The 26,908-nt window shown below is 43.8% G+C and overlaps 1 protein-coding gene across 4 annotated transcripts; it reads right to left on the minus strand.

Moving 5' to 3' along the window:
* Positions 1-1,230: 1,230 nt before the first annotated feature.
* On the minus strand, positions 1,231-26,022 carry si:dkeyp-120h9.1 (Y+L amino acid transporter 2-like). Of its 4 annotated transcripts, XR_009709543.1 has the most exons (13): positions 25,714-26,022; positions 19,710-20,309; positions 15,200-15,325; positions 13,687-13,831; positions 9,383-9,506; positions 8,284-8,387; positions 7,366-7,462; positions 6,548-6,697; positions 5,638-5,821; positions 5,035-5,125; positions 2,580-2,649; positions 2,155-2,226; positions 1,231-2,037 (listed from the first exon to the last, which is right to left on the minus strand). XR_009709543.1 is itself a non-coding variant. In XM_061254189.1 (12 exons), the coding sequence occupies exons 2-11, from the start codon at positions 20,143-20,145 to the stop codon at positions 2,586-2,588; spliced, it is 1,521 nt and encodes a 506-aa protein (XP_061110173.1). In that variant the 5' UTR covers positions 20,146-20,309; positions 25,714-26,022; the 3' UTR covers positions 1,231-2,226; positions 2,580-2,585. The 4 variants fall into 4 exon arrangements, 2 of the variants coding, with proteins under 2 accessions (XP_061110173.1, XP_061110172.1); XR_009709542.1 differs by having other exon boundaries at positions 2,155-2,649; positions 25,714-26,020; XM_061254189.1 differs by having other exon boundaries at positions 1,231-2,226.
* Between the last annotated feature and the right edge of the window lie 886 nt (positions 26,023-26,908).

The following is a 26,908-nucleotide window of genomic DNA, read 5'->3' on the forward strand; positions in this document are numbered from 1 at the left end:
ATGGCTGGACAAGATGCGAGAGACTCATGCTCGTATTACTAGGTTGTATTTGTCCATCCAGCTATATTGGTTTAAGATCCACCACCGGAGCGGTGCCACTAACAAGACAGCAGACCTTCTCTCTAGCCTCAGAGAGTGCGAGCAACCAGAGGGAAATGTGACGGAGAACGAATTGTTTTTAATTCTCCACTCACTATGAGGAGTGAGGGGGGGAAAAGCGGGGTTTGAATTAGAAATTTAAATATTGTATATACACTGCACCATGTCTGTGTTCATGTTAGTTTGTTTCATTAGTTTGTTAGTTGTCATATAATTGTGAAACCGAGTGAAACCGAGAAAAGACACTCCACGGGTTCAGTCTAAAAAGAAAACATTCCATTTTACATTAGCGAACTGTTCAGATACATTAAAATGTGTGCACCCATGTCTTTGTATTTTGCAGTTGGCTATGTTAATTACCAGTTGTTCCATCTCACACATCATTCCTCAAACTTTCTGCTCAGGCAAAGGAGCATGCTGCGCTGAGAATGGTGGTTTTATGCATTGTAGTAGTTTAGTTCAGTCATTTGTCACAGAGAGGGGAATTGTGTCAGCATTTGGTATTATTGCGATGTTTTGTGTCTTGTCTTGTGTATTTTCATGAGTTTTTTAGGAAATTAAGTCTGATATGACTTTTTAGTTTAGTTAACTGATTGTTTATGAGTGGGAATGGTAGGATCTGAGGGTGGTAAGATTCAGGCCGCCAGCTAAGACCCCCATTTCTTGAGTCTGAAAAAGTTGAACCATTTGGGGGACTGACTGCCGCATGCTTCATTATCTTTTCTTAATTCAGAAATGTTTTTTGGTTTGTTTTTTTCATTGGTTTCTTAGCACTTTAATAAACCATTTGCACCATTCACCCCATTTCTGTTGTCTCCACAAGGTGAATCCAAAATGTATAAATTATGTCCTTTAATAAAAGCTGAGAAGCTGCATTTTAAACTACATGTTAATTGATGTAAAGTGGAATACAGAGCCAAATAAAAAAATGTCTTTATCCAAAAGATATGGAGCCACACACACACACACACACACACACACACACACTGTGTCGTTGTACCCATTGCACTCCCCTCTTGTTTGTTCTCAATCACATATTTTCTCAATATAAAAAACATTTTCATGTCATTTTGAATCACATGGCAAAATACTCTGCTGCCCTCATGTGGCCAATCACAACATTGCACTGTATTTAACATTTTTGTTGCATCGAGTATGGGAAAGTTTATTGTCATTTGGCATGTACATGATTCCTCTCCAAACAAACAGAAAAACAAAGTATCCAAAGAAGCATGGCATTTCACAAAACACGTGCAACTGCACTACTTCTTAACAGCAAAAGTGACAGAAGGTGCCGGAATTACAGGAGTGTTGAAAAATAGTAGTGGACAACGAAGATGAGGATTATTGGGAGGTAGAAGTCTGTTGTGCTCCGGAGAGTAAAGTACACAGAAAACATTCAGATAAACTCCATATAGTACAAATTGCACACACACTGAAGATTACACAAGGCAGCCATTTCTTTGTGAAATTACGATGACTGGCTAAGATAAGGCACGTTCCTGAGCGCGTTCCTTCGTGTCGCCCGAGCAGGAGTGGTGAGGAGTACTCCGGCGGAGCCCGGCGGTGGCGAGAGCCTGGAGTGAGGGCCCATCGTCACCCCCGGGCCACAGTCACGCTGGCCTTGTGAAAGCGAGCCTTTGGCAGTGCAGCAGACTGGCGCTATTCCCGTTTTCAGCATCGGTGATCAAACGTTGGTGTTCAAGTAGGAGCTGCCCGTGACTCTGAGGTCAGTGGCTTTTTCGCCGTGTCCTTTGTTGCACGCTTTCTGGTCCTTGGTGCCAGGCAGAGAAACGCAACTCATCTCCCAGGCCATATTCATGACATTTTCCAGCTTTTCCAGTACATCAGCCTGGGTTGGATGTCGATGGGTGGGGCTTGACATCCAACCCCGTGCATTGATGCGTGCAATTGGTTAAAAAGAAGTTCTGGATTGGACTATGATGTCAAAAAAAAAAAAAGAAGAAACAAAAATCAAGCAAAAGCTGTAACAACCGATAATAACCCTGGAGAAATGAGCTCAACTTTGGGGGTTTGAGTTAAGTATATGGTTACCTTAAGAACCTGAGGCATCACCCAAAAGAGAACAGCATACACCCATAGTCTTAGTCTACCTTTCAGCGTCACCTAAAAAAGAAAACTGAGGTCTCTGCATATTGTACATTAACAAACTAATGAATACTCAAATATTACATTTAAATCCTCTCACAGCAGGACGTACGCGTGCCAGAGACATTTCTCTAGGACCTGTCACCTTGCCATTTTATATTTGCACATCATTGTGTGCACCAGATGTTGCCATAATTTGCGTAGTCACACTATTCTAAAAAGGAAACCGAAATATCCAAGTCATACGGAACTGACTTATGAAAGCTTGGGGTGTGCAGAGAAAGAGGATTTACAGTGAAAAGCTGGCAACCATCAGCTTTGAAATGTTAACCAAGGGGCAGTCGCACTAAATCACGCATGGTGTAGATTACCTATGACTAGTCCCCCTGCACGAAATCGCTCCTTCTGTGGCGATGTTCTGTCAGAGGACCGTAGTTCCATCTGCATCCACAAGAGAGAGCATTTCTATCATTATGGCTTAAGTGCAACTCTCCCCATGGACCCATCCCTTCAGGTTCTGTTCCACTGAAACAAAAATCTCATTTTCAGTCAGATTTACCTTTTTCTGTTTACTGCTGCAGATCATCCCAACTATTTATTTTGTCAGAATTTTGTCTGAATTGAAGTCCATACCTCATGATAACTGAAGTATGTACCTCTGAAATGATCTGGACAACCAAAGTGTTTTCGGTGGAACATAACCTTGTGCACCACTGCTTTTTCTACACATTACATCAGCATGAGCTTGTGATCTTATAATGCACTGAATTATGTAAGAAATTACACAACAGTAAATATTATCCTGGGACACTGTTGGGACACACTGTAACAGGCAAGCACAAAATTCCTCCTGGAGCCTGAAATCCCCTCTGAATGCAACAGCATATTGAAGTTGTAAACATAAAAAAAGAATGACAATGGTCACTTTGCTCAATAGTAGGAACAGTATCAGGCATTCTGCCATTCTATAGAGGGTTTGCTCAGTATGAGAGACATTTCAAAATAATCTATTCTGTTAAATATCCTTGATAAAATGAACAAAGTACCATAGCTAAAATATGAAGGTAATTGGTCAATTGCCAAGATTGTCCAGGCTACTGTTCAGGGGGTTCTCTCTGGTATGCACAGGCATATCTCTTATGGGATTGCAACCAGGGATATGCCTGCTTGCAGACCTGGGTTCAAATAATATTCGACTTAGCTTGCCTTGTGTATTGGAACAAATGACATGATCCCAAATGTGCACACCTCGCCCATCTGCTCATCGCTGTTGGCTCAAATGCACCAGGCAAGATCAACAGAGCACAGAAAAGTATTTGAATCCAAAACAAATACTACTTGATCCCAGGTCTGCCTGCTGGTACCCAAGCAACGCCTAAACGATAGCCTGTACAATTATGAATGGCATTTTTCATTTGTAATCGTCATCGCTGCCTTGTTTGCTGAGGCTCCTCACTGGTTCTCACTAGACCTCACATTCCTGGTCATTCGGACGGAAACTCAAGCGGTCTGGCCATCTGAAGAGCGCACACGTACCGTCACACCATTTCATTCTCTATCTCATGGTGTGGTTTTGACAGAGCTTTGCCATACACCACAAAAAGTTCAGATTAAAAAATAAAAAATAAATAAAGACTGATGGTCCAGGATATCTGGTCGAAAGCCATGTTCCTTCCTGCCGTGTGTGCACGAGAAACTAGTTGCAGTCAGACGTGATTCAATTTGGTCAGCAGGGCCACCGCAATACAATAGGACCTTTGGTTAACCTGGTTACCTCATCGACAAGAACATTATTTAACAAACCCATTACGGAACGACTGCATATGACACAAATAGTCCCATGTTTGGCGTGGAACACGTAACAATTATGCTACTACTAGAGGATAAAATTATTTATGCCGTTAGGCTTAGCAACCAACTGAAACAGAATTGTGTAAATCAGCAAGACATCTTCAGTCCACATCTCCAATTGGTCTAGCTTTAACTTCCTTAAATGGAACATCCACTGGAAAAGAGGTGTTTTCTTACAGTAACATATGCCTTTAAAGACATAAAACCCACACCCCAAGCATTCTGAAAATACTTTTTCCAGTGGATGTTTCCTTTCAGAACATTCACAATGGTAGAGTTAGAGAGTTAGAGAGAGTTAGAGAGAGAGAGAGAGAGAGAGAGAGAGAGAGAGAGAGAGAGAGAGAGAGAGAGAGAGAGAGAGAGAGAGAGAGAGAGAGAGAGAGAGAGAGAGAGAGAGAGAGAGAGAGAGAGAGTTAGTGTAGAGTTAGCTAGACTGACCATAAAACCATCTGGTCAGAATGGCAAGAAGAATCACAACAGCTGTTATCCCATCCTACTGAAAGAACTGAAACCTGAGCATAGATCCTGGGCCGATCCTACGTAGCGTAGTCTTCAGGCTAACGGTTGGATGAAATGGTTCCTTTTGTTGGGTTGAACCACTCTAGCTGCTCCATTTCTATGGTCGCGGTCACCGTGTCACAGGAACACGGACCTCGGGTCGTACAGCAATGTACGAAAGCAATTAAAAAAAAAAGCTAAAACATATAAAATGCTAAAACGTATCCCATTGTTTATACTAAAACACAATCGTCCTTTACCGCCATTTCCAAAGCTACATTAAACAGTGAACCTCCGTCCTGAAGAGACACCCTTTCGGTTTTGGCATTGCAGAAGAGGAGGAGATTGAGGCCGGTCATGTCCGGGAGCCTGGGGCCTAGGCAGCGTACGCCCTGTGTTGTGAAAACGCTGTGAACTCAGGTTAAATAAATAAAGAGGGTGAGAGGTGCGCGTGGCTGGGAGAGCCCCAGGCCTCACGCTTGCTTGTCGTCTGGCAGGTTGTCCAGGTCCAGCCCCGGGTCAGCCACGCAGCAGAGGCAGAGCTTCTGGGTGCTGACGGAGACGAAGTCTGCACACGGGACAGGACGCAGGGTGAGACACCGAGGAAGCACACCCATCGGCCTCCATTTTACACAATATTATACATCGACTCTGTGATTGACTTGCTATTTACCATTAAACAATTTATTCCACCAATTCATTTGTCTCAATTGAGAATGGCTCACCCGGACTTGGGGCCATTTTACTGCTGCAGCGTCATCCACAAGTATTGCAGTGCTAGAAACCCTGTCCTCTGAGATCCACCACTAGCTGTGGCTTCCTTTCACTCTGCAGCACACTGTGCAGCTAAAGCAGCTAACGGCTAATGCAGGTACCACAGCTATGTGGCTAACACCGCTAATGTGGCTAATGCCTCTGACCCAGCTAACGTAGCTGATGCAGTTAACGTGGCTACCAAAGCTACCATGGCTGACGTAGCTGATGCAGGGGGATCGCAGGCTGACCGCGGGCCTATAATCACCCAGAAGAAGCCCCCATAAGCAGCAGGACCCTTTCTGGCTGGCTGCGCCAGGGCCTTACCGAGCATCTCTCCCAGGAAGGCGGGGCGGGAGCTGGGGGGCAGGTACACGCAGAGGAAGTAGACTGGGGCTCCGGAGAGAGCCACAGCGATCCCCACCATGGAGTTGATGGTATCACTGTAGAGCGGAACCACCACCAGGAACACACTGCACAGGCAGTACACGATCGGGAAGAACAGACTCAACTGGAAGGAGAAAGAGGGAGGGAGTGGAGGTTTTTAACACCACGGATGTGGGCAGCACTGTTGCTGTTGAAACTGTTGAAATTGTTATCGCAGGGCTGAGCAGCTGATTAAACAGCCTAGTCTACCATGTGTCGACTTTGTTCATTCTTTAAAGGAGTAACATGGCAGTTGGTCATACTTTCTAGGTTTCTATAAGCAATATGCACAAGAGGGCATTGCAGAAACATGCTGAAAGTATTAAATACTTTAGTTTTGGAGTGTTTGAAATGTATTGTCCTATTTTCAACCGGTTGATAATCTCCTAGTAGTACGTCACATGAGGATAGCAACTTCCCTTATCCCTCCCCTATAACTCGTGACCTACAGCGCCCCTGGCCTACAGGAAAGCGGGGGCACGTCATAACTGACACTTTATTACCACACCCAGACAGTTTGGGTGAACTTTTATAGTGGGAAATTTAGGCTTTGAAAAATAAGTTTTTAAATACATTTAAATTACAGAATAATAAAAAAAATAATGCACATTTGTTTCATTGTCGCCTAAAGATAGCTGTGTCACCACCACCATGTTACTCTATTAAGGTGTAAGGATCAGAAATATGGTGATTAGAAAACTCTTAGCTGAACATGCAATTACAGATCACTACAGGTAACAGCCGAATTTTTGGGGAAAAAAGAAAAACTCTACAAAGTGTTAAGAGATAACAGCAGCACTGACGCTCATACCTTGACTGGCCGGTGCAGTTCAGGCCGTTTGACCCGCAGGTAAATCAGGCTGGCTATGGACAGGCCAATGAACAGCCAGTAGTTGAAGCTGAAATAGTTGATGAGCTGGAACACGTCCGTCACGCACAGGAATATCAGAGACATGCCACCCTGCAGCAGCCCGTGACGGGGGAGGAGGACAGAAACAAGGGATTCATTTCTGGAGGACCAACCAAAGTTCATGTAAAGCCAAAAAGGTTTTTAAAGGTTACTAAGGCCATTCATCTTTTGGTGAGAGAGGAAAACTCCACTAGTTGCCATTAATGATGAATGACAACCCCTAGGAAACACAAAGCTTTCCCTTTTAGATTCTCAGGTACTGTAGAGGGACCACACTTGGCCAAACCCACTCAGGACTGACCAGCTTACATCTGGCCTGAGGGGGTTTGACAAACCAAATTAACCATTAAAAAAAACCTTCAAAGGGTATCAACCATCCATGCAATACACTTTCCATTTAGCACTGAAAACAGTGGATTGCGGCGCTCCCCTATTAGACAATCTGTGGCTGTGGGTAGTGATGATATTTAAACATCAACAAACCCAGCTGCTGGCATAAACACTGGGCCACAATCAATGGAAAATTCAAGGGGGAAAAAATGTCTTCCATCACGCCCTGTGTAAAAGTGCTCTCCAGCTGCAGAGCCCAGTGTAAAAGTGCTCTCCAGCTGCAGAGCCCAGTGTAAAAGTGCTCTCCAGCTGCAGAGCCCAGTGTAAAAGTGCTCTCCAGCTGCAGAGCCCTGTGTGAAAGTGTGCTCCAGACGGCCAGATAAACTCACATTGAAGAGGAGGGCCGGGATGGGGGTGAAGCGCTTGACGTGGATCATGCAGAGGAGATTGGGCAGATGCCCTTCCCGGGATCCCACAAAGAACAACCTACACAAGGGGAGAGGGGTGAGAAAGGGGCCACACACCACCGACAATTCACGGCAGAAGTAGAAGACGCGTGAGGGTGACAATGGGAGACGCCGACATCCCACTCCTGACGCTCTGGCACAAAGACAAAGTTGCATAGGCAGCTTTTCAGAAAATTCTAGACATTTTTCTCCAAATTCACGACTTTAGCCTGGCACCCTATGCAGCAGGAGAAAAATGACATTGAGTTTGCCTACTTTCCTCAAAATCAGTTTACATTTGACACCAATAAAATACTGTTGAGAATTTCCACCCAACACCAGAGCGGTCCAATCCATCAGCATCCCTCCATTATGACTTCAGTCATAATCAACTAATAACAGCCCAGAGCTTTACCCAATGGCATCACGGCTATATGGACCAGCCTGCACTCCCTTTACCAACCGACCACCCCAGCACCCAAATCAGCCACTTGAAGTCAAAGACAAAGCATAGCGGGTTTGAGGCCAACGGTTTAACCTTATTCGGAAGACGACTTGAAATTTACTTGGAAAACATCTAGGGCCTGACTGACCAAGACCACGCAAAACCTTTCAGCTTGGTTATGTTGTTAGTTTTGCACCAATCATTGGCTGTGTTATTAGTTTTGCGCGTGCTAAAGGTCTTAGTAAATCAAGCCCTTACACTATAACAGAGACCAGGAACAACACAATGCATTTAACCCTGCAAACAGCAGGAATTTAACATTGTTACATCCAGATGACTTCCAGTCCTGATACTTTCTGAAGTCCCCCCCCCCCCCCCCTCTCTGACACACAGCCTGCAGGCAAAGTCTCCCTCACCTGGACGTGGCGATGATGGAGGAGTTGAGGCCACCGTAGCAGGATATGGCCACAGAGAGGGGAATGAGCCAGCGCGCGTATCCCAGTACATCATCAGCGAACGTCTGCAGGGAAAACAACAGCAACGTGACCCAGACTGTCCTCAGTGCTGGGCTCCAACAGCCCCACTGTAATGGCTAATGTCGTTAGCCGCTATCTGAGGATGACCGAAGCTCGAGATTACAGCCATCAATCAAGAGACCAAAACACTATAATTCAATTCTGCTCGGGATGAACAAACCCGGTCAATTAAGAGCCGAAGCACGACTTCTGGCTCAAACTGACGGCATGAAGTACTGTGCATGCACTGCTTTGTGTTGTTCTGCATTTGTGCGTTTTGGCAAGAATCAGTTTGGCGTGTCTGTCGGACAGCAGGCGTGTGTGTGGGGGTAGTAATTGTGCCTCATTTAGTTTCAGTTCTTTCTATTCTAAGATTAACACCTGCAAGCTGGGGAATTAAAACTAACGGTTTGACAGCTTCGTCTTTGAGCTTCTGTAAAAGGACAGCGAAAACAATGTGCATTTGAGTTTTGAGTCGGTCGGCACAGTGACCCTCTTCCCATCTTCAGTCTGACTGGGATGAAACTGGAAACCAGGGTAGGGCACCTCAGCCACGGCACTAAGCTAAATCCCTCCTATACAGTGCATTGCTCCTTCTCTCCCTGTAGACGAGTGTCTGCTATTAGAGATGGGCCGTACTTATTTTTACACTCAATATAGCGGTTCCATTTAAAGGGCACTGCACTTGCGGAGGTATGCTAAGGACGGGAATCCCTAACGCTACCCTTAGGCTGTTTTAATGCAATGCTGCTTTAATGCAAGCACACAATGAAGAGAGCACCCTTGAATGGCTATTTTTAATTCAGCAACTGAGCAAGCCCACTTTCTATTATGGCACTAAAGCAAACTTTTATTATAGAAATGAAACACCAACACAATGACACGTCCTGACAGTGGTGTACTGCGCATATAGAACCGATTAAATACATTTTAGTCATTTATTGGCCAAACCCAGCTGCAATGTGATTGGATAACGAAGAGCCCGGCAAGATGCACTCACCACAGCCACGGCCTCACTGTTCAGCACGGTATCCGCGTCCATCACTGCGTAATAGGCCACGTTGGTGAGGATGTATATCACCGTGACGATGGGCATGGATATCGCTATCGCCAGCGGGAGGTTCCTGTTGGGACGGGGCGAGAAAGTCGACAGTGAACCGTTTGTGGTGGAAAGCGGAAGCACCTTCAAAGCGGCAATCTAGGATGTTTTAATATGAACAAATGCCATATTTCAGACGTATTCCCATCGGCATTTCTCTCGCGATGACAATCGAGACCGCTTGCGTCGTTCCATTTCATTTCTATATGTTAACATTTTTATACGTTTGTGGCGGACCCTCTGCTCCCGCCCTGTATGCGAATCTACGCAGGGTAACCACGGAAGCCTCTAGAAGACACGACTGTTCCCAGTGCAGAAGTGCATAACATGGCACAAGCTCTCGGGAACGCAGGAGAGTTTGAGGGCCATGAACACAAGAGGAGGAGCAGTTTGAGCACAGTTGTCTTTTGTGCAGGAACTGCAACAATGGATGCTAAATGGATGAAAGTACAAGTAGTAAGGTGAAAAAAGGAAACAAGTCTGACAGACGTGGGAAAAGGCTGTATGTTATGGGGAGCAATGGTGATTGAAGTGTAGAATAAACTGGTTATGACTGCCAGCTGCCATGGACAGCTGCTAAATCCTCCAACACCCAGGAAATCGTACATCACCTCTTCAAGAGATGGACATTTACATAAATTAACCCTTTAGTGCTGAACACAGGTAGGAAACTAGGGCTGCCATGTGGTCCAAAAATTTAAATGTGAATATTGCATACTTGAAAATAACAGATTCAACTAGATAATTCAACTTCAATAATTATTCCATTGCTGTAAGATATATAGGAAACTTTTAGGTGCTTCCTGGCACGTCTGTGCCTTTCTTGCACACCCTCGTGTACAGAACCAACACAAAGGTAATGTTCCCGGAAATTCATGAAAATCGTAATTTCTTTCCACAAGTCATTGATGGAAAGTGATTAAAAAGCACTGTTGCCTCCAACGGGTAACACTGACAGGAAATCGGCCTGTAACAACAACCCCAGGTAAAACAGCTAGACTATCAAGCCATAACATAAAAACAGTTTAGATGAGGGCTGCCCAACCCTGTTCCTGCACATCTTCCATCCTGTAGGTTTTCACTCCAACCCAAACATATACACCTCAATCAACAACAGATCATGTTGAGCTGCCAATTAGTAAAATCAGGTGTGACAAATCATGGTTGAACTGAAACTAAAACCGACAGGATGGGAGACAACAGAGGATATAACTGCCATGGCCCAGCACAGAGCACAAATCACAGACCCCTGTACAGTAGGTCTGAGATTTTTCATACACACAGGCATGCTTGGCATGACATCACATGATGCAGACACAGAGTAGCATACTGCACATTAGTTCATGTGATTCCCATCTTGGCTTTGCACCATCAAATGAAGTTGCTGGACCAGTTAGTAAGACAAGTACTATCCAGTCTCATAACTGGCAAGGACTCATTGTTCAATCATGCAAAAATGCAGGACAGAATGTTCTCATAATTCCCTATGGAATTAACAAAAGGGACAAGATGTTGTAGGCACCAATTAATATTTCATACTTTGAAACCTATTTCCAACTGAATTTATAAAAGCAGTTTAATATTTCAGTCGACCTCACTGGTGATACCAAAAAGCAACAGAGGATTAACAACAGATTTAAAAAAGCATTACTGGCCATTCAGCACAGTCTTTAGGATAAAATATTCTCTGCACATCTAAGGCCAGCCTGGAAACAACACTTTACAAAGACCACACCAGATTGATGGCCACGGTCTGAATTTGGTAAAGGGCGACTAGGTACAAAACTATTAATCTTCAGTGGTCAACTGTCAACAAGCTTCTTCAGTTGTGAGCCTTATACATCTGCTGACAGCTGACTGAATGTTCCCAAGATGTCCAGGTTGCGAATTGCAAACAAAAGTTCCCAGATTATACAATGTGAACCTGACTGTATTTAACAATTACTTGTCTACAAGTATAACCTCTATTGTTAGAAGCAGAGGTATTCAATGTAGGGCGTTTTACATAAGTGTGCCTCTCTGCAGACCCCCAAAAGGAAACAGACTGTGTTGACCATGTTGCCACAGGGTCAGCAAAGTTTGATGAAAAGACAGTGCTCGTCAATACAGGACTATTGCCCCCATCATTGTGCTGCCTCTGCGCAATTCTGCCACCTCAGTGGAATGCTCCCAGAACTGAGGAGTTGAAATAGCACTGTATAAACCATGGGTTTTCCCACATACAGTGTTTGGTGTCTTTAGATAGCTAATGATGTGGGGAAATAGTTTGGTGTCATTGGTGGTGCTGAACACTGGTTCCTCAATAAAGATCTTGTAGGAATAAACCACAGGTAATGCAAGTTACCTGTGAGTCAGCATCCAGCTGTAATACAAAGGTTAACCAGGTTTGTTGGACATACAGAGATGAAATCAGCAGGACCATTATTGTTACCTCCGTCTTTATTTGATGATTTGTTGTTTTTCCTGAAAACCCTGGGTATATAGAGGGAAACGTGGAATGGTTCGAGGAGACTCGCTAATACGATCTCCTGCGCACTATTTGCATATAGCCATCCATATTACAACTTGTAATACTTGTAACACATTGTCATTCTATTTCTGCAATGAACATTGTTTAATAAATTGTATTAAGTTGAACCTGCATCCTCTTGGCTCGCACCACTGCACACATGGCAGTTTACAGTCCTAACACACAGACAACCTAGGATACCTGCACCCCGTAGTCACTCGCCTATACACCAGTACCGTCACAAGATACATACTAAGTGTATCATTGTAGGCTATACATGCCACAGGTATGTCTGCATCTATACAAATACATAGCGATCTTATAGAGCCACACTATTGGCGGACATTTGCAGTTCTTTTTGTATTACTGTTAGAGCAGAGGAGCAATTTAACTTATCTTTTGGAGTCAGATAAACGAGAACAAAATTAAATGAACCCTGTTCCAGTAGCATTGGTCAGACTACACGCGTTTCCTTCACCTCTCGGATACTTCCGCCTTTTGGTGTATTTGGGGGGTTTCCTACATCAATAACTGAGCTTGTCTACCTCCTACAATAGTCATGTTTTGTCTCCTTAGAAAGATACTAAGATCATGAATCTTTTGATAAATATATCATACTGCTCATCCCTGCATCTAAAATCTTTAATACGTAGATCACCAGTTTCAGCAAAGAAATCCCTTAAGCTGGAAAATGGGCCTTACTTGATTTGCTTGGCTTTTTCCCCACAGACACATTCAGGGAGTCAAGATAGTGGACTTTTGGGGGGTTGATATCTACCGCAGACATCGGAGGAACTGGACTTCACATCTTAATGGTGTTTCAGGGTATTTGGTCTACAGCTACTCTGGCCATTTTTACATTTTCATCACTCATTTCAGGAAGATTCAGCTGCCTTCTGGTCTTTGGACTTTTTTTGAGAGACCGTGCGGTTTGGTACTTTCATTTGAGACTGTCCATGTCTGTTACATTCTTTAAGGTAGCTCACCTTTGTCTTTAGACTTAGACGTTGACTGTTCTGTAACTTAATACAGTAAATAAAAACATAATCACGATACTATTCCCAGTATAACATCCATCCATCCATCCATTATCTGAACCCGCTTATCCTGATCAGGGTCGCAGGGGGGCTGGAGCCTATCCCAGCATACATTGGGCGAAAGGCAGGAATACACCCTGGACAGGTCGCCAGTCTATCTCAGGGCACACACACCATTCACTCACACACTCATACCTACGGGCAATTTAGACTCTCCAATCAGTCTAACGTGCATGTCTTTGGACTGTGGGAGGAAACCGGAGTACCCGGAGGAAACCCACGCAGACACGGGGAGAACATGCAAACTCCGCACAGAGAGGCCCCGGCCGACGGGGATTCGAACCCAGGACCTCCTTGCTGTGAGGCGGCAGTGCTACCCATCCGTGCCGCCTCCAGTATAACATAGTATCCCAATACATGTGATAATATTTTATGCATGTGTTGCATGATATCTGTGTAACTGATGAAAATACATCAAATATTCTTTCTAAGAGCAGGAGTCAATCATATAATAATCATATTTTTATTTAGTCATGGTTTTACTGAAATTTAGAACAATAAGGCACAGTATATGCACTTCAGTAGCATTTGGTGATGAAAGGAAGAGGGAAGGACAGTAAGAACACATCCTCAGCAGGGCGTATCGGAGCATACTGCACCTCTTAGGGTTTTTGAGCTCCTCGGTGATGAAGTTCAGGGTGTCCCAGCCGGAATAGGAGTAGAGCGCAGCATATAGGGCCAAGGCCGTGTCGCCAGGGTTCAGCTTGGAGCCTTTAAAGGAGTCCTCGAAGTTCTCCGTCTTTCCTACAAAAAAAGCGCAACATACACTCCGTGAGTACGCAAAGGAGCCAATTTACACATTTTGTCGGAATTCATTTTGTCCATACCGCATTATAATTGAAGTATGTACCTCTGAAATTATCTGGAAAATGCATTTTCAGTAAGTGCCTTTCCTAATGAAAATGTTTCTTATAGGCATGTCTGTGAAGAATCACACTCCAATGGAGCATGTTCTCACTGCTCCTTCTGCGTTTTCAGCTGGTGACCAAAATGTAGTGAATTCTATGCATGGGTTTCAATGCAGCTCTGGTTTTATTGTCATAATTTTGATGCATTTGGGAGTCTCCACTGCATAACAAAAAAAGAAAATGATCCTGAAATAAGATGCACTTGCTAGCAGCTTTTTAGGCATTTGAAGTAAACACACAATGGACATTTCTGTCATGGATTAAATTAAATAATCAGTTGTTCGATTTTCTGTCGTCAATTGTGACGAAACCCAGAATAAAAACACTGAGGCTACATTTTCATATCACTGCGAATATGTACTCATTTGTTTATTGTTATTTTAGTGTGTTGAAGTTCCCACAGACAGGCTGGATCCGTAATAGGTGCTTGTGAGTAGTGTCACGGGGGTACAAAACCGCCTATGACACAGGGTCCCTGAGTGAGACAGTCAGTGAGTACCTGCACTGAAATCATGCCCCACGGCGCGTGTACGTGGCCAGGGGCAGAAAGCGGGATTTACAGGCTTTTTGATCACATTGCCACAAAGGCAGCAGGCAGCTGCTTTGACACATCGCAACAGAATGTCCCAGCTGAGAGTCAGGCTATAGCTACAGCACGGGTTCTGTCCCCAGCTGAGGACATTTAGCATGCCGACTGCATTCTATGCAGTATTACGCAGAAGGTTCCTTCAAAACAAATGACACATGTTGACACAGACAGACGCACCCCTTATAAAGAGCTTCTGCCTTTGAAATGGTTACATTGGTTGGTAATCTTTATTTTGTGAATGAGAGAAGGTATTTTGTTTTCAAATAAACGATACATGGATACAAATCTGCTCACAGTATCTAAACCACTTCCATGATAAGGACAACAGGTGGCCCTTTCTCAGTACTGTTTACAGAATGTACACTGCTATATAGCCCTACAATATAATCTCAATAAATTCACAATAAGGACAGGTGAAAATTGACATTGTATAGAAGTGTACACAATGTACTCAAAGCCTGGTTAGTGGTTATACAATACCATTGATCCGTTACTTACCTGCATCTGACGAGAGCTAATGCCTGCAGTCCTCACACTTGAGTCAGAGCGAGCTTAGTGTAGTGCATAATGGGATGTGTGTGCCCCCTACTCACACACACTCGCACACTCGCCTACCTTGAAACAGCACCACCATGCCGGCCACGATGATGACGATGAGGGCCAGGATCTTGGCCACCGTGGAAACCACCTGCAGGATAGCGCCCCACTTGACCTTCATGCAGTTCACAAAGGTCAGGAGGCCTAGAAGACCAGGTGGAGAGACGAGAGTCAATACAGAGTTCAGATAACCGTGCCTTTATCACATAACGGCACTGCGATAAAGCCGCTCATCCGCCCCAACACCCACACTCCGCTCCACTGTGCTCTTATCAGTACTCAAATGAAAACAAACTCGAAAGCCCCGAGTTTAATTCTGGATGTCTGCGTTGCTTGCTCAGACAGCTGAACCTTGGCCTGACCGTGTCAATGCTGGAGCGCCGCTGATTGGTTTAGCTGCCGGTCAGATCTAATTGGGGGGGGGACTGTTCTGAGGAGACTAGAGTAATGAAACCCGGCTTCCTGTCTCCAAAGGAATACCCAAGTGGAATTAAGGAGGAGGGTGAACTGATGAGCAGGCTAATCAACAGCCAGCAGAGCAGGAGCCATAGCAGGCGATTGTAGCCTCTCATGGAGCTTCAGCTCAACAACAGCTTCAAAGGGCTTCCACGCCAGTTAGTGCACTGCTAGTAAAAACAGAATTTCTTGTGATTATATTCTTATAAACAATGTTACTGGAATATCTATTTACATCCAGTCCACCCCATTCGATATGCAGTTACTGGTATTTCTTCTGCATTGATGTGTAGCATTCATACAACTGCTGGAAAACACAGACAGAAGGCACGACTTGGTATGGATTCCTATTGCACCACAATTTCCCCGCCTTTGATTTTCACCCCCGTGGCGTGGTTAAGAATTCATACGCGACTGTGAGAGAGCACAGCAGAGTAGCTGAAGAATCTTATTCCTACAGAATTGCAGACAAATGAATGATAACTGCTATGAAGGATTCAAAAACCCTTACAACCACTCACAGTTGGCAATGAATTCTAATTCCAATTCTAATTCAAATTAGTAAAAGCTCGTAAAGAAGCCATGTTGAGAAGAGGAAAGGCAACAAGGGTATGAATGTTCGATTCAAAATGTTAGCACAGTGAACTCCTTACTTGTGCTAGTTCGTATGGCATCTAACTGCTTTTACGCATGAGGCTGACCTTATAACTGTTAATCTAGCCAGCTAGCCAGTTGGTAAACCGTTTACTGAAAAAAAAATAAAACAGAAAAAAATGATAGAGGTTATGAAGAATGTATTGACAGTGAAGCAAGTGGCCATATTGTCATTTGTGGTTTTTGTGTCGGCATATCACTATCACCATGATCACGATATACATAATTAGCTATTTGCTTGCAATAGATTAAATTCCAAAATCTGATGCTGAATCTAAGATTAATTTTATTTCATCAAGTGAGATGATCGTCACACACTAATGAACATCACAGCGAAAAGAACGGAAAGAGAGGCCTGAGAGAATAATTACACTCGTTAATATCTCAACCATGAATTTAGAAGCGGTTATGCGCTTTAATAAAGTAAGTTGTTAACAAGCTGTTATTCGAAACTACAACTGTACAAATTCAGTCTCGGCGTGACTGGGCAAGCATTGACAAAGCCTAATATTTAACCATGGAGTGGATGAGTAGACTGAAGACTGAAGCATACTCCCTGGATTACTGAAAATCTTCTGGAAAACACCGAACAGATTACAGTCTCTTGAGATCACAGGGGAAACATGCACAGATTTACAGTGGCTTAAATCACTGAACCCCAGACATCTCCACGAAGTAACAGCACCGCTCCGGGAGGACCCAATCTTACTTGGGGGAGGGTAGGAAAAGGGGTTTGGAGGGAAAATGAAAAGCCTTTGGAGTCAGACTGAGAAACTGCCCCTGGCTGTGTGCCAATTGCCTGGAAACAGAGACGGGTGCACTTGGTAACCCCGCATTATTCACTTTAAGCTCTTTAACCATCAGAGGCCAGCACTCCTCAGCGAGAGAGTACATATTGATCTTGCGGGTGTTTCAGAGAAGCGTTACCTAGGATTTTCTAAGTGTGTCGCAAATTAACAACCCTTTCTTTAAACGCAAACATCATGATGATAACATTTGTCAGAGAACTCTTCAGAGAGCTCTCCAGAACAGTGCCGTCAGACATGTCTATACTGAAGCCTTTTAAGAAAAGAACACAAGGAAAAGGGTATCCTGCACGGACTATACCTTATTGAGAAGTCAAAGGAGATCATCAAAGTATGATGTGAATGCAATTTCCTATTAAGGTAGCTAATATCCTATTAAGGTAGCAAGTAACTGAAGAAATATCCCAGGCCCATTTTCACGCTCTAGTCTGCCTTCAGTCTCGGCATAATTTAACCTTCAACTGTGCTTTTTCAGGGATTGGGGGGAAAGGTTATTCCCTTGAGGGGAAAAAAAGCCTAAGCAAACCACCTGTAAAGCCAGCAGCACATGGTCACAAGTGGTCATAGACTTGTGTGTACCATACGTAAATATACAGCTATCCCTAAGGCCCTGCCTATGTTAGCGTAAATGCAGTGAATCGTCCTGTACTCCTGGACTCAAATCGGTTCCGTTACAGTTCTAGAACAGGAGACTTCCCAAAATCCCAAAAGGCCTGTTTGGGCCACACTTGCTTTAGTGACATTTTACAATAGCATTACATTAATTGCCATTAACAAATGTAGTTGTAACATTACATGAATTAATGATGTACAAATAGATTAACTATAAAATGCTTTACATTGCTCAGTACTTAACCAATACAATACACGTTACTATTTACATATTAGCAAACCATAGGATAAATATTCAATTAGTTAACCAAGTAAACCAAAATCCAATGTTTTATCTGTCCAAAAAGATAATTTTCAGATTCTTTTTGGAATTGAACTTGCATTTTCCAGTCTTGCGAGTAAGTCATCAAAGAAATTGATGAAGAGGTTAGAAGCTATAGTAGCCTACTATTTTTCCACCAGAGCGGGCTCAATGACACTGCAAAAGTCTTATCCGTCACGGAGGGGGAAATTAAGTCCGTCACGCGAGGGCTCACGACGGCTGTGGATTAGAGTGCTCATATTTGGTGGCGGCTGTGCGTAAAACAACCCCTAAACCACTATGGATTATGGGTAATCTTGCTACAGATGACTGCTCGGCCCGTTACAGGCCGAAACACGACGCAGCTGCCCCACACTGTCGGGTCCTCCACAGCATTTTGTCCCGGCAAGCGGCAGTCCTGGCCAAACGCCAAATGGAACAAAACCACTGTAACGTAAACAGTTCCCTCTAAGCGTGTAAAAAACAAGGCATTGAAAATAACAGGTGCTGCCCTGCCCACCTAAACTATGAGTCTGAGCCTTCTTTCCTTGTCTGACACACGAGACGTTCAGCAGGACACAGCCAAAGCGGTGGCTCATGGGAAGCTGATTTTCTAGTTTTTATAATACAGCCAGTGAATGCCAGTCCCACTTCTAATTTCTCTCTCACCCCCACCCCTCTGGAATCTCATGTTACTACCGGATTAAGCTGTGGCCCGGCTGTGTCCCTTCCCTCGTGTCCCTCACCCTCTTCGTCTGCTTTCCCACAAGGGGATGCCAACCCCCAGCCGAACCCCTTGCACGAACGAGGACATGCAAACGGGACTGGCATGCTTATGAAGTAATTATACACCCCACATTTCACTATCAAATCCTGTACTGCGGATTACAGACTGTGACAGGAGTGTGATGCAGAACCACACGACTGTCCCGAGAGGCAGGGATTCAGTCTGGATGCAGGGCCTCCCTCACTACTTCACACATGTAGGACCACTCTGCCAGCACCGGCTATGCAGTCCTCCAGAGGAGTGCTTCCCAACCTCGGTCCAGGGGAGCCACTGTGCACTCTGGGTTTTGTTCCAACCACTGCAATCCCAGAATTTCAACAGGCTCTTATTTTCTCTTAATCAGGAGCTTTTCGTGTTTAGAGGGATTATTTACCCTCTTAATGCATTATGTCAGAAATAGCTAAGCATTCCATGAAGAATAACAGTGTTATGTTCATGTTGTGCTTATTATGCGATGTTGCATGGCGGTTACATAAAGAGGCAGTACCCTCTTTACTTTAAGTGATCAAATTAAAGAGGGTCCTAAAAAGGCTCCTAATTGGTGAAAGTGTGAACATGTCCAAATTATAAGGCTATTTTGATCATCTTGAACATTTGGATAGATTTTTGGTTTGCAATATAGCACAATACCTCTTCCGACCATGCATAGCTATTTCTGGCATAATATGGTTCAAGAGGGTAAAATAATAGGGTGTTGTCATGTTTGGAGGTATTAAGAAAAATTAACGGCTTGCTAAAATTCTGTGATTGCAACACTGGTCAGAAGAAAAGCCAACATTATACAGGGAACACACAGCAAAGTCCAAAACTGAAGGAGGAGCAGTAGCACTGAGACGGGCTTACGGCTAGGATTGGACATGCCTAAATGAACTGTGGAAATGATAAACGCCGGTGGTTAAAAGGCCAGCTCACCGATGATGAGGGCAGCAATGAGGCGCACCGCGGCGTAGGGCGCCATGCAGGTGGGGTAGAAAGGCTGCACCAGGTAGGTGGAGAAGGTGAGGGCAATGACAGCCTGGCAGGAGGGCTCCACGATCATCAGCGAGGTCCACAGGCGGATGAAGGCCAGGAAGCCGCCGAAAGACTCCAGGATGTAGGCGTAGCTGGCGCCCGACTTGCGGATGGTGGTGCCCAGCTCGGCGTAGCACAGGGCGCCGAACACGGAGAAGACGCCTCCGATGGCCCACACCACCAGCGACAGGCCGAAGGACCCCGTGTGTTGGAGGACGCCCTTGGGCGACACGAAGATGCCCGAGCCGATCATGTTGCCCACGATGAGGCACACGCCGTGGAGCAGGGAGATCTCCTGCTTCAGGCGCAGGGGCTCGGAGTCTGACTCGCTCACCATGGCTCTGCGGCGGGGGGCACTGGACGGTGGCGCGGTGGGGATGGAGGAGGCGCTGGCAGGCGGGAGCGGTGGGGACGGCAGCAGGGCTCGGGCACGTGAAGACCTCGGACTCGGGTCTGTACTGCTCTCAGCTGAGGGACGTCATCGCTGACAGTGCGGTCCACCTGCAGAACAGACTGCATTTCACGGGCTGCTGTGGTTCGCCATACGTTTGTGTTGGGAGATTGTTAATCTGGCTAATGCTACACTGCGCAAAAGCACACTAAATTACAAACCTATAGATGTTTGGACCGTGAGGGGAAAAGGCAGACCTGAATTATACCTCTTTATCAGTGGCCTATTCACCAGGGCTGTGTGAACGCAGGTTTTTATAGCAAGGCAGTGAGTCACTGTCGAGTGTTTATATTTTTACATGACTTTGGATAATTTCAGTGCTGTTGGGGCATGTTAGCGGGGTGTGGCTATATTTTGTGATATCTGCTCAAAGAGAGACAAAAGGACACTTCTCACTTGCATTTTTTGCAAATTATAATTTTTATCTACATACTTTCAGAGGAACATATTTCCCATGTCCCTATGGCAACCTCACTCAATTCACTGGGGCACATTGATACAATGGGCACTTTGAGACACATTACGCAGTCCTTGCTGATAAGTATCCTACTTGTCCTTGCCTGTCACACTGAGTTCATGACGTTCATTAGTGTCCTCAGGCGAAGCATGCAATGTAATTTAAATGTGCCGATGTTGTGAGCGGTTCACGCTATTAAGTCGTGTTACAAATGTAAATGTAAAGCAACAACGGATGTTCTACTTTGCATTATTCCTGTCGACTGGGTTACGAACCTCACTTCACCGGGTGGGCAACTTTATAAGCACTCCTGAACTAACCTAAACGAGGCAAGAGAATCAGAATCGTGGCAAGAACGCAGCTTTAGAGATTGGCAAATTGCGCCCTTTTAATACGCGAATTCGATGCGAAATCGATTAATCGTTCAGCCCTACAAATAATCACTACACATTATGTGCAAACCTCCAACCCTAATTGAGGAAATAATTGAACTAATTATACAATCAAGATCTGAGGCTGGGATAAAAACCAGCGCGCACACAGCGCTCCATGGCACTGAGTTTGAGACCACTGATGCTTTGTTTCATACAAACCCACAGAAGTCATTTGTATGTTTTTCTTCAGTTTTCTGAAGGGATAACACTTTATAGGCATGTAAAATGTGAGTCGGGGTCAGGCTGAGGTCACACGAGCGCGACAGGGCAATGCGTTTTCACGTGTGAAGTTCGCGGCCCGGTGTTGCGAAGGCCCTCTGCTGTTGAGCTAAGCTAACATACAGTATTAGAGGAGACTGAGGAGGTATGTAGGTGCCCCCATTCCTCAGCTCCAAACATGATGATGCTAATGAAGCCAAGGTCTTATGACCATGAAGTTCAACCTGAGGGTCCCCTGCTGCTCCGCACTAGACCTGGATTAGCATGCGTGCCGTTTGTAGGGGAAACACAGAGCCTCTGTGCGCACCTGCATATCCGCAATCCTTCCTGCTTTCCGTTTCACAGGAATAGGGAATGTCATCCAGTCTTTAAATCAACAAACTAAACCAGGACAGTCTTGTCAAATTGTTTGTTTTGGCACTACTAGTCAAATTCCTATTTCAAATCAAACAAAATTACAATGACCGCATTTCTTGTTAAATATTTAATAAATGTAGTGGTAAAAGCTTGGCACATCATCAGATGACCACGTCATGAACCTAGCCAAGACAAAGGATCACACTGGCCAAGCAGTTATGAAATACAGTCATGCCGTTTGCACTTTAATCTCATATTCATCAACTAATTTCTAAAAATCTTATGTGCTGGAGTAAAGAGCCAAAAAAGCCATCTAAATACACACAGACTGCTCTGTATCTCAACATGTAAAATCTGAAACTGATCCGTACATACAGCCTAACAAGCTTGCGCCATACAAGAAGGCAGCCTACTCATAGTGCATGAATGGGAGTCGTTATGCTATGAAGCGGCCTTGGGTTTCATTCGTTAATTATTATAATTATTATTATCAGGTGGTGAGGTACATCACCTGAATTTCTTCAGTAAATATCCAATTGTATTAACAGAATTTATGTTAATCTTCAACTTCATCACTCTGGATAAGGGTGCATGGCTGCAGGCTAAACGCCAAACACGTTTTGCAAGATTTCACTCAGGCTTCAGGGATTGCCCTAGTTAGATGTAGTTGAAACATAAAGTGGCGATGTTTAATTTGTCGTTTTCTTCAGCTGGTTTCTTAAGGAACGTTCCAGAAAAAAGAGCTCCTGTCGGCAGTGAAATTGACATTTGTGTAAGCAGAGAGGCCACGTGTGCAGCACAGTCTGCTTCCGCAGCGGGAAGCGGGAGGCCGCCTTTTCCCCTTCCGGCTAAAACAATGCTTCTCCCCCAAATTACAGAAATATTGAATTATAGTCTTTTTTTTACTCCCCGAACACAAATTAAATGAACTTTTCAACATAGAAGCCTTAATGGGAAGTGGTCTACAGGTTATTATGCACGGTCAATGTGACGAGCCATTCAGCTTCATTCACTGACTTCCAAAAAAATGTACAATATCCTCTGAAGATGTAAAATGTGCAAAGAATGTTGCCTATTGCAAAACTATTCATGAAAGTATTTGTGCTGAGCTACGTTCTTTGAAATTAGCATTGCCCTATTTTCTGAGATGCAAAGACTGCTGGGAAACATGCCTATCTATTTTTAATAAAGTCATGATGCAGAACAATGTAATTAGCTTGTTTTGGCTGGTAAATTTGAGCCAGTTAAGGCAGCAAAGCAAATTCGAAACACAAACATGGAACTATGGAGGAACTGGATACGCAGAAAAGGTAGCCAAGTTATCAAAGCCGGATTATATGATTGTTTTTATACAGAACCCAAAACTGACTGTGACCACTAACAGCTATAACATGTAACCTAGAGATAAATCATCAATAACATTCTGGATCAACTGCTTTTATTCTGGACCTGTTTTTTTTTTTTTTTTTGGGGGGGGGGGGGGGGGGGGGGCATTACATATGATATACAGCCTGTAATTACTGCACACAATATGGATGTAAATACCCTAAAAGCTAACAGTTTGCAGAATAACTTCCAATTCGTGGTTTGATTTCAAATCCACAGTCCTGGAGTACAGAGCCAAAACACACTGTGGCCTGAATAAAAAGTTTACCCCTAAAATCTTTGACTGTCTCCCCATTCAGAGCAGTCTAGAGCCGGAACTGCATGGGATATTTAACCTCGCCGGTGGTCCGACTCCCTGACGGATTGACTCCCCTTCACGTGCAGACCCGCCACTCTGCGTTCGTTTTGCTTTCGCGATTTCCGACCCAATTTAATTTACTTGAAGCAAATAAAATGCATGGAAATGATAGTTATCCAAACGGCGTTGACACCGTGAATCTACAAGACCTTTCTTCGTTACTGTCCATTTACATACATAAATGCTTGCCTATAGCCTACATTTAAATAGCCTATATGCTGAAGTTCAAAATCTGTGTGAAGATATTTCAATGAAATTTAAAACATTAATTTAAATACATGTCTAAATGTAGGTATAACATTTTCACTAGATACTTGAAATAAATATAAATACATTTATCAAAGTAGTTTTCATACATTTCCAAAAGTCATTATTTCTTTTAGTACAACAGCATTATCCATACTTCATTGTTTATATAGCATACTGTACTAAGCACCAAGATCAGTGCGGTCTTTTCATTTGCAACAGATAATTAATTAATTTTGAAATGATGTAGACTCCATATCTTTAAAATAAAATCATACAATCTTTTTTTGTTTGTTTTGTAATATGACTACGTTTATATAATTGTTGATTGATACAGAGAACACATTCATATTTTCTGGATATATTTGTACATCACATGGCCTGACACTGACAACCGCAGTAAATATAGCCATAATGATTTCCATCGGCAGGAGCTGTCTGAAACAACTCAATTTTGCTTCGCTCTTATCTTTACATTGGGGGGGGGGGGGGGGGGTCAATGAGGGCTGTGTGCCCCTGAGCAAGACACCTGACCCCCAAATGCTGCTGACGAGCTGATCGGTGCCTTGTATGGCAGCCAACCGCCGTCGGTGTGTGAGTATGAATGGGTGAATGAGAAGCCTCAATTGTACAGCGCTTTGGATCAAGGCGCTATATAAATTCCAACCATTTACCATTTACCATGTATGAGCGCGTGAAGTAAACCAGAAAAGGCTATTGTTGCGTCACCATTTTCGAGCTCCATAAATGTAAACAATGGAATGGCAGTGAAATCTGCCTGTTTTTCGGTGCCGTCGGGGTCCAGTACTTAAAAGCCATTTTGTCACATTAAAATTCCACCTAAGCAGAATTATTGTCCACAACACGTTAATTTAAGGTTAAGCTGAGATATTAATCATAATATTCATGTTGATTTCCGGAAATATTTTTTTCGGTTGTCCTCCCTACTATAACTAGATCAATGAGGTGCCACATCTGGAACTATAGCTATAAGCATGTATTGATGTGAGCAACACAGGCGAAGTTGGAGGATAAGGAAACTCCCCACTTATCTCTTGGTTGAGGTAGATTCACTCACTGTAGTGACACATAACTACATCTAATGTGCACATTCAAAAGCGTTTTTTTGATATTAGCAACACTGAGTCAGTTGGATGTGGGAGTCAGATGTCGGTCTTAAAATACGCACGCAGTTGTCGGCATGGCCGTCCACATGATGCTTATCGTAGCTAATTGTAGTTAGAGTCAGCTAACTAAAAAAGCAAGCTAAATCGTGTATCGCAGGGGAGGCGATAGTTAAAAGTTAAATCTGTATTGGTATAGCAAGCTACCTTGCTATTACAAGCGAATTAAAAGGTTACTCTTTGTAGCTAGGCTAACTATTTGGCCCGGTATCGGAATAATTTTCTTTGTCAAACGATTGGCAAAGCAGTAGCTAGCTTGTTATCTAAACGATAAGCGAGACAGACTATTCTGGACGAATGTGAGAAATGCTAGTCTAAACAGATATTCGGGTAGTCAAGGTTCTTTTAACGCCACGAACGCAAACGTCACCTCTGTGTTTAAATTAGTCAGAAAGCTAGCTCGCTATGCTATGCACTCGTGGTTGAATTGTCGCTCAGATGTATCATTAGCGCTGAATTTATTAAACCAGCGGCATCCCAAATAACATCATGGCAGCTTGCTGCTTGTTTGCGTATTTCAACAATACAATAATTTGTCATAATGGTTTAATTGCTGTATAGATTGCGGTAATTAACTTTAGTTAACAAGTTGGCTCTGGACAGCATCACTTCTGTTAGCGCGCTAGCTAACGTAAGCACCCGATAGCTACATCCTTAGCTATACGTTATGTAGCATTAGCCGAATAATTCACTGGTATAAAATAATTCGTTTAAAACAAATGTACCAAAGAGCAGAGTTGCTGTAACTACTGTATAATTCATAGGTAGGAAGCTCCACAAAAATACTTCGGAATGAATTAAACGGCCGCTTACCTCTAGCCAACGTCTAGCCACTGTTTAGTCTACTTTCTCCGATGCCGGCAACCCTATGTATGAACGAAGGTAGCGCGCGCTGTGAGGGTAGTTCGCTTGTTACCACACTGAACATCGATAACCTATCAGGAACTACGCTGCAACCGTCATCCTTGTGTGCTGTAGTCTTTGTGTTCTGATGCCAGTAACTTCGGTAACACAGTCCCTGGTTAAGAACATAGATACACTGATTCGAATAAGGCAATGACTTCGAATTGCTGGCTAAAGAGCTACTGAATTGTTCGTTTACAAAATAATCAATCAAGTAAAACAAATAACTTTTAAGCTGCAATTGAATGATTCATTATTGTTCCAAACTCGTATTCACGAGTCGTCTGACTTTTGTATCACGTGTAGCTATGGAAACAGTTCTATCACTACGAGGCTTCTGCACGTTTTACTTTGTAGTAACTGGTCAAACACCCTGAAGGTCCTCGCGACACTGAACAATGCTCCGAAAGGCGGAAACTATGGTAAAAGAGAGTCGCAACAATAACTATGAAAGGACTAAAGCATTTGCCCATTGAAAAAAATACAGCATGCTAACTTCTCATTACATTTGTGAATCGTCCTCATGTACACAGAATAATAACGTGCTTTTGATAGATGTTGACTGAAAAATGTGTTTGTTTCTGCTTAATATTCAATTGTTACCATAATATGCTGATACTGTCGTAAAACGGAATCTTTATTTGGAGTGTGGAGAACTACTAGTGTTTACATTCTATTATGAACAGTCCCTGAAAGGAGTAACACATAATAATAGAATCTACAGAATTTGAATCAGTAACTGCTTTTAAATATCTTCTTAGAGTGTATTTGTTATACGCCATGATACACCCCTGATAGGCGAAGATAGACTAGGAGAGTAATTTGCTAGCCCCAGGAGTGACTTCACTTGTATTTGGCCTTGGTTGGGGACATGCCAAAATCTCCATGTTTTATTGACCAGAGGACTGACCCGTCCCCGGCCCAAGAGGAACCCCAGATAACGCACTTCCTTTAATTCAATTGCACACTTCCCTGGGTTTTCAGTGAGTCCCGCCCTTCACACCGTCTTCAGGATGGCTCGTAAATGCTGCATATATTGCTGCCAGTCATTACTGTGGATGACAATGTCAGCCAGATAGGCAGCGGTGTATGCAGGGTGTCACCT

The sequence above is a fragment of the Conger conger genome, chromosome 9, assembly GCF_963514075.1.
Source record: "Conger conger chromosome 9, fConCon1.1, whole genome shotgun sequence".
NCBI lineage: Eukaryota > Metazoa > Chordata > Actinopteri > Anguilliformes > Congridae > Conger > Conger conger.